Raw genomic sequence first — 8,407 nt, forward strand, 5'->3', positions numbered from 1 at the left:
GTGGTTCTTTTCATCTTATGTGACAAAACTAATGACATTTTAAGTGAAAGAATTATACTATTATTAGAGAGCAGTAAATGGTTAATGGTAAAGTTTAATCAAGTACAAGCATGCACAGTGTGTTACAAAAAATAACTACAAATGAATTAAAATAAATGAAAGAGTAAAAAAATAAATCTTCCGTTGTTGCTTGCCAGTTATTCATTTTTGATTCATGAATTCATTGATTGATTAGATATGTTTACATATGTCTTAGATAAACATGTTATTAATTTCAGTGTGCTTGCTCTCTCTCGGTGACTTACCAATAATGCGTGCTTTGTAGGTTTGAATTGTGGCTCGATTGTCATCCAGCGACTGGTTTCCCCAGAGCACCACATGAGAGCTATCACATGCTGAGCACAATGCATAGTAAACAGTGCAGTGTGCGAACAGTCCAGGTGCTGCTCAGGCTTTTGTCAGGGTTTAAAAGGCTGCATTAAGCTAATGACATAAATGATTTTCCCTCATCATCCCAGTACCTTTTACTGTGTTTACATTTATTGTTTGTTTATTTATTTTTTTTTACTTTTATTACTTTGTGAAGAGTCATCATACATTGAAAATATCGCTCATCATGATCCATCATCATTCATAACCTGTTGGAGTAAGAAGAGGGGAGGAAAAGAGACTGGAGGTTAATTGTATCGAATTGTGTTTCCCTAAAGATTAAGGGTCAGAGAGATGTCACCAAATATATAATTTACACACACGCACACACAAAAAACAACAGAAACCTTGTGAGGGGCCTGAACACCAGTTTGAAAATATAAGGGTCTCTGTATAATCTGATTTGACACATAAATTATTTTTCTGCATTACAGAGGGATTCAGGTGTAATAGTGAAAAAGAATTCTTCATAACTTTTATATAACCTATTACACTATTGATTATATTGTTCTAATCCTGTATCATTTCACGTGGATATGAAAAAAAATTAAATCTCCGGCTGCAAGAGGAAAGTAAATATTTAGTGCAAATGTGAAGCCAGTGATGGAAAAAATACATGAAAGACATTTGCCTTGTGGTTCAAATGCGTCACCAATTTGGGGCGTGTTCTTCACAACAGGATCTATATAGTGGTGTAATCTCTGCTCCCAAATACACAAAGCCTCACTGCAGTCACCTGTTACACACGACAAAGTAACTCGAAGAGGTCTCATCTCCGAAAATGCAAGCTGAGGAATACAATCGCAGAGGTAATCATGGACTCATTTTGGATGATGTTGATATTTAACTTCAAATGCCAACAAGCACATAATAAAGAAAATGAATATGAATAACTTGCAGTGATCTCTTATTGATCAGGTAAGGAGATGGTGGACTACATCACAAAGTACCTGGGCTCCATCAGGGAGAGGAGGGTCATTCCTGATGTGAAACCTGGCTACATGAGGCAGCTTCTTCCTGAGGCTGCACCTACGGAGCCGGAGGACTGGGAGAATATCTTCAATGACATTGAGAAGGTCATCATGCCAGGGGTAAGTGTCACACTGAACACCTTGCTTGTTCAGTTCACTGAAATGATCATGAAATACATTTATGGCAAGCGAGTGTTTTCCTATCTCTCTGCCCAGGTGGTTCACTGGCAGAGCCCTCACATGCACGCCTACTATCCCAGTCTGACTTCATGGCCCTCTATGCTCGGGGATATGCTGGCAGATGCAATCAACTGTGTTGGGTTCACTTGGGTACGCAATGACCAAAAAGACAATCAATCACATGCTACCATCTGCTTCAGTGATGTCTTATTTGCTTGTTTTTTCAGGCCTCAAGCCCAGCATGCACAGAGCTGGAAATGAATGTGATGGACTGGCTGTGTAAAGCACTAGAGCTCCCCTCTTTCTTTCTTCACTACCATCCTGACAGCAGAGGTGGAGGCATCCTGCAGGTGTGCAACATCCTAATCTGTTTGCTCTAGAGCCACGAAGTTTACAGTCTTTCGGGGCCTCATTGTGTTTCTGACCTACTTGGCTCTCTCGTCAGAGTACAGTCAGTGAGAGCACACTGGTTGCTCTGCTGGCAGCCAGGAAAGATAAAATCCTGCAGCTGCGGGCCGAGCTTGACCAGGACGTGGACGACTCCGTCATAAACTCAAGACTAGTGGCCTACGCTTCGGATCAGGTAAGCTGCACAGGAGCTTCCTATCAGCCTGATAAACTGAACCGTAAAACTGATCAGATGTTGCTTTTATAGGCTCATTCATCAGTTGAAAAGGCAGGACTGATCTCACTGGTGAAGATCAGGTTTCTGCCGACCGATGACGAGTTGTCTCTGAGAGGAGACACTTTGAAACAAGCCATACAAGAAGACAGGGCAAGAGGACTTGTCCCCTTCCTGGTATGTGTGTTTGAAACCTCAATGGGACATTTCTGCAGAGAATTTAAGAATCCCCATATTGTTTTGAATCTAGTAGCTTACCTAATATGTGCCACAATACCCATCACATTTTTAAAAGCATATACTAACGCTGCAGTATATAAAAATCAGAATCGGCAAACTGTAGCATCAGCCAATCAGTGCCTTTGTTTGATTTTTCTGCTGCATGGCAAACACAGATGCATGCAGAAACTGTTTTACAATCTATTTTTTTGATGGTGCATTTAAAGAAAATCAAATGTCTGGAAGTTGAAGTTCAGCTTCATTTCTTTTAAAACTGAAAAATTGTCCGAATAATTTCTTTTTAAACTTGGAAAAAAATATGAAAATAAGTAGCAAAACGTTGTACATCATTAATCGGGACACTTGTATATCATCTCATATCATGAGGAAACTGTGATTTTTAGCTTCAAAAGTACACAACAAACCCGTGTTGCATGTTGGATCTCATCTGACCCATTCTGTCATTTTCAGCTGTGTTCAACTCTGGGAACTACTGGAGCGTGTGCCTTCGATAAGCTATCGGAACTGGGACCAGTCTGTGTGTCTTTTAATTTTACTTCCAAATCATACTGCAGAGTCAGACTTATTTTTTTTCTTTGCATACATAAGATGAAGTTAGAAGTGAAATTGAAATCTTTTTGCAGGTGAGGAAGAGGGACTCTGGCTCCATGTTGATGCCGCGTATGCTGGCTCTGCCTACTTTTGTCCGGAGCTCCGCTGGTCAATGAAGGGCATTGAATTTGCGCACTCTTTTGTTTTCAACCCTTCTAAGTGGATGATGGTCCATTTTGACTGCACAGCATTCTGGTGAGTAGAGACATTTAAGCCATACCTCAACTCTGTCTCTATAATATCTGCAAAATTACATCTGACAAAATGCAAATTTAAACAGAAGAATGCTTTTAAGCTGGTGATTTAATTAACTGTTGATCTCAGGGTAAAGGATAAATACAAGCTCCAGCAGACCTTCAGTGTTGATCCTGTTTACCTCAGACATGAAAACTCACTGGCAGCCACCGACTTTATGGTTCGTCATCATTACTTATTCACCAGTTCAAAATGTTACAGTCTCATCTGAACACTACTTTTTTTCTTTGGTTCAGCACTGGCAAATACCTCTCAGTCGACGCTTCCGTGCTCTGAAGCTCTGGTTTGTTCTGCGCTCCTTTGGATTGAAAAACCTCCAGGCTCATATCAGACATGTAAGTGGCATTCTTCTAAAATAGATATCAATATTAGACTTCCATTATAGAAAGTGTATTTAATGTGAAGTTTTGTTTGTTTGCTTTGGGGTTTTTTTTTAGGGGATTCAGATGGCAAAACTCTTGGAGTCTCATATTAGGAGCAACACAGATTTTGAGGTTCCTGCTAAGAGGCACCTCGGCCTGGTGGTCTTCTGCCTGAAAGTATGCAACTTCTCCTTGTACCTGAATTGTGCAGTAAACTATAAATATGTTGACCTTATAGTTTTCACCAGAAAATCATTACTGACATGTGCTAAGAAGTCCCGATTACGCCTTGTTCAATGGTGGTTTGTTATATACCTGAATGTGGTCAGCTAGTTCCCAGATGAAATGGCAAAAATAGTAGGAAAAGGGTAAACACAGATGTGTTAGTAAGGGTTTTGTGGCTTTACACAAAGACTTATAAACATTTTATTGTATCTTCTTTTTGTTGGGAGGGAACACTTTGACCCAGGAGCTGCTGAGGAGACTGACCCGGTCAGGCACCATGTACCTCATTCCTGCGGATATTTATACCAAACGCATCATCCGGTTTACGGTGACCTCACAGTACACTACTGCCGATGACATCCTCAGGGACTGGGGCATTATCTGTAAAACAGCTTCCACTCTCCTGGCTGAGACACAGGCTTTGAATTATGCAGACCAGTCACAATCAGGGGAAGATGATGTAATAGGTGATGAAGAATACCAAGACCCGGTCTTAGACACCGGGTCTGATGAGAAAGAGGATGCTGTTGCCAGGCTGGAAAAAGCTCAAGTGGAGTTGTGGATTGACAAAGCTTGGAATCGGTCTAGAAGACCAATGCGATCTCTTAGCTGCAGCAGCGAGCCCCTGCCTTACACTTATATCAGGTCCCTGTGTGGCTATGATTTTGAAACGAGGCCTATAGTCGAAGATGCTGCTGGTGGCCTTCCTGTGCCTTCAACAACAGGAGCTGGTGCGACAATAAATATTGAGGAGATGCCTTCAAATGATCTGGGAAAACAGGTCCTGAAAAAGCTGACAAAGTTCTACAGCGTTCCCAGCTTCTGTAACCAGTGGGTGCAGTGTGGTCGGCACCAGCTCTGCTGCCCTCTGAAGGTTTCTCCAGCAGCTCAAAAGCACTTACCCTCCACCTGCAGAAGAGTGAACTGTATGTCTTCCTCTGCTGTAACAAACACAGCCCCCCCTCCTACACCACTGGAAACTTCCACTGCTCCTAAACTCCTCTGACGAGCCCAAAACCAGCACAAAGTGTACCTCACATCCACACAATAATTCACCTATTGATTGATAAGCAGTTTGCTTCAGCACACAGTCAACCAACACAGTCACCAAATAACAGTGTCGGCGATATGGGATTTACTCATATAAAAATCATTAAAAACAAGAAAGTATTTCAGACTAAAATGAGTTGAAAAATAAAAAAAATGAAATGCATGCCATTGTATGTTTGTATATCCACAATGTAAAGATTAATGTAAACACTAATGTTTTTGAGACTGACAATAAAAAAATCAGCGCTGAACTCGTTTAAAGCCTGAGTCTTCCTTCTGCAATGCAGTTGAATAACTCCTGAGTCATGGGTATGTAGCCCTTATTGTCTTCCAGGTAAAACAGAGGATCCTTGATGAGAGCAGGGTTAAAACCTTCCTCTGCCAGCTTCACCTTCATCTGCTTAAAGGTGCTCGTCACTACCAATGCATCCTGCCAGAGAAAAATGAAATGGTTACGGGATTATTGCTAAGATATATGCAGATATATCTTAATGTGATCATTCATTGAACTTTATTTACCTGTATGCGAACGAAGCGTGGTCTTGCGTAGCTGGGCAAGTAGTTTTTGACATGCTGATATAAAGCTTTGCCATCAAAGTCCATATTTTCTTTCAGTTTCAGCGCTGCCATTCCAATTCTTCCCTCGTGTCCTATTCAGTGAAGGTCAAAGTAAAAAGAAGAAAAAATACCCTCAGAATCCAGACATTAATCCAAACATTCAGAGTTTTTCCTCAGTATGTCAGAAATATGCGATTAATCTCAGAATTCCAAGAAGAAACTTCTGAATTCTGAGTTTTTTTCTTAGAATTCTGGAAAAAGATGTTTGTAATATTTATGAGACATACATCACAATAATCTTGCTTTTAGTGTCATTATTACCTGGCACCTTCACACCATAGACATTAGCCTCTTCAACAAAGTCAACTGCGAGCAGGTGGTCAGCCACCTCCGTGGTTGCCACATTTTCTCCTTTCCACCTGTAACACATATAATACAGAGTATTTGCAGAACTCAGCTGCAGTGTATCTTTTTTCAGCAGGGACACACAAAAGTAACAAACTTCCCTAAAACACTGAGATAATAGTTCATCAAAGATGTTTAGGTTTAACTATAAAGAATAAAATACTGAAAGCAATTAGATTAGACTCACCACAGTGTCCGTAATTCTGAAATTATATATGATATATCCTAAACTTGAGGGTATTACTGTTTTTTCCATAGCTTAAATTCTATTTCAAGTGAAGAAGTAAACTTTCTGGCCTTATTTTACAACTATAACCCCAGATTGTAAGCAATCTGTTAAACATTCATCCAGCTGTTCCAGACAGAAGGACAACTGCTGCCTAAGCGCAAACCCGTATTGATCCCGTATGTGTCAGTAGCATTGGATCAGTTGAGACGCATTTTTTCTAAACACTGAGTCTCTGTGGCTTTTAAACCCCAAAACACGCTGCACCAAAAATTGGTCCACCCCACGGATCGGTTTCCCCAACACAAACAGAGTAATATAGTGTATGCTGTAAAGTGCCAGGAGGATTGCCAGGATTTATACATTTGCAGGGCAGTGGACACTCTTTCAATGATGACGATGTACACATCCTGGACGGGGAGGAACGCTGGTTTGAGTGCAGTCACTTGGATGAGTGACATAACGTTTCTCCCACTGAAAATGCTACGTCCAGATTAACAGAATCAACTTTTTGGGGGTCACACTAAGTTGTGCTTTTAAGACAAAAAACACTCTCTGGTACTCCTTGTCCTGACCTTTCACCCAGATTGTCAAATTCATTTATTATGTTTCACAGACCTGAAAGTGTCTCCAATGCGGTCTTGAAAGAAGAGAAATCCCTCGTCGTCAATCTTTAGAAGGTCGCCACTGTTAAAGTACATGTCGCCCTTCTCGAACACATCTCTTAGCTTCTTCTTGTCTGTCTGCTGCTTGTCCTTGGCATAGCCACTGAAGGGTGTTCTTTTTCCAATCTTTGCCACAAGCAGACCAGTTTCTCCTGCGAGTAAAAGTAACAGTATACGTTTAAATAGCAGCTTAAAAGTCAAGGCGGCACCTTAAGAGACAGGCTCACCTCTTGGGACTTCAACACAAAATCCTCTGGAGTCTCTAACTGGCTCCTCTTTTTCTGTGTCAAACCTTATGAGGGCATATTTGCATGCCATCTGAAACAGTTTACAGATACATTGAAGAGAATAAGCAGTTAGTCATATAAATCATGCCACATCTCCCTATACAGAGGTCCAGTTAACCTCTGAAAAAAGGCTCACTGGCCTCACAGAGACTCACAGCCAATTGTCCACCAGTGGCACTAGTTTCAGCCATTATGCAAATGTACTCTTTATAAGGTTGTTGCATTCAGCTGAGACTGAAGTTACTTGAGTGACAAAACGTTTCTCTAAAAAAGCTATGACTTAAGCCATGGTTCTTCTAAGCATGGCTTAGGTTTGCAAAATTCATCTGAACAAACCACAAGACCTTTGGGAAAATGGACTGTACACAGTGGCATATCTTGTGAAAAGCAAGCACAGCATAAAAACTGTGAAGCAGGATGGTGAAGAGGAGATGGTCTGGACTAGTTTTGCAGCCAAAGGACCTGATCATCTTGCAGTCATTAAGTTGACCATGAACTCCTCCGTATACCAAAGTATTCTAGAGTCAAATGTGAGACCATCTGTCTGACAACTGAAGCAACTTGAAGTGACATTATAAAGAAAGGTGGACTAATGTTATCGTTTTATAATTATGTAACTTTAGAATTGAAAGAGGGTGTGCTTTTCTTTTTCACATCTATCCATCTTCACAACCTTGCACCTCCATATTTATCCGATCTTTCCATACATACTCATCCCCTCGTACACTCCGCTCTTCTTCAGCTTCCCTTCGGTCTCTTCCACCTGCTCGCCTGACTACCATGGGACTCAGAGTCTTTAGTTATTCTGCCCCGAGACTTTGGAATGCACTTCCACCAGATCTCTGGACTACAAACTCTCTCATTAATTAGAAATCACGTCTCAAAACCCATCTATTCAGAATTGCATACCCTTGATTCCGTCTTGGTCTATTTTTACCTTGCTTACTTTTCATACTTTCATGCTGGCTTTTTTCCCCTCATTTACCTTATGTTTAAAGTTTATTTTGCAATATTTGTTGTATTGTTGCATTGTTGCTACTTTTTTGTGACCTTGAGGGTCTTAAAGGTGCCTATAAATATAATGTATCATTATTATTATTATTATTACATCTTACTTTGTAGAGAAAATGTTCTCTGCCAACAGCTCCAACTTTCCCACCATAGTTGATAAAGCCAACATTCCCTTCAGTTGCTCCGTAGCATTCACGGATACAAATGTTCCCAAATCGCTCCAGGAACTCAACCCAGGTGTCTTCCCTTATTCCGTTCCCTACGGCCAGTCGGACCTTATGATCCTTGTCATTGTCTCTCTAAAAGAAGGCCAAAGGAGAGGTGAGAACA

The 8,407-nt window shown here is 40.9% G+C and overlaps 2 protein-coding genes across 2 annotated transcripts; one reads left to right on the top strand and one right to left on the bottom strand.

Annotated features, from left to right (window-relative positions):
• Positions 1-1,210: 1,210 nt before the first annotated feature.
• Positions 1,211-4,881, top strand: hdc (histidine decarboxylase). The gene is made up of 12 exons (XM_005746887.1): positions 1,211-1,238; positions 1,348-1,520; positions 1,617-1,730; positions 1,808-1,930; positions 2,026-2,163; positions 2,236-2,379; positions 2,893-2,959; positions 3,066-3,228; positions 3,358-3,448; positions 3,525-3,623; positions 3,726-3,831; positions 4,103-4,881. Exons 1-12 carry the CDS (start codon positions 1,211-1,213, stop codon positions 4,879-4,881), a joined length of 2,025 nt encoding a protein of 674 aa, XP_005746944.1.
• Positions 4,696-8,376, bottom strand: LOC102193421 (very long-chain acyl-CoA synthetase-like; the record flags this gene model as incomplete). Its single annotated transcript, XM_005746888.1, has 6 exons — positions 4,696-5,355; positions 5,445-5,575; positions 5,805-5,902; positions 6,733-6,931; positions 7,007-7,097; positions 8,182-8,376. Coding segments are annotated over 6 exons (888 nt in total), but the record flags the coding sequence as incomplete, so codon positions are not given.
• Between the last annotated feature and the right edge of the window lie 31 nt (positions 8,377-8,407).

Source organism: Pundamilia nyererei, unplaced genomic scaffold (genome assembly GCF_000239375.1).
Source record: "Pundamilia nyererei isolate P.nyererei 1_Seehausen unplaced genomic scaffold, PunNye1.0 scaffold00184, whole genome shotgun sequence".
Classification (NCBI taxonomy): Eukaryota; Metazoa; Chordata; class Actinopteri; order Cichliformes; family Cichlidae; genus Pundamilia; species Pundamilia nyererei.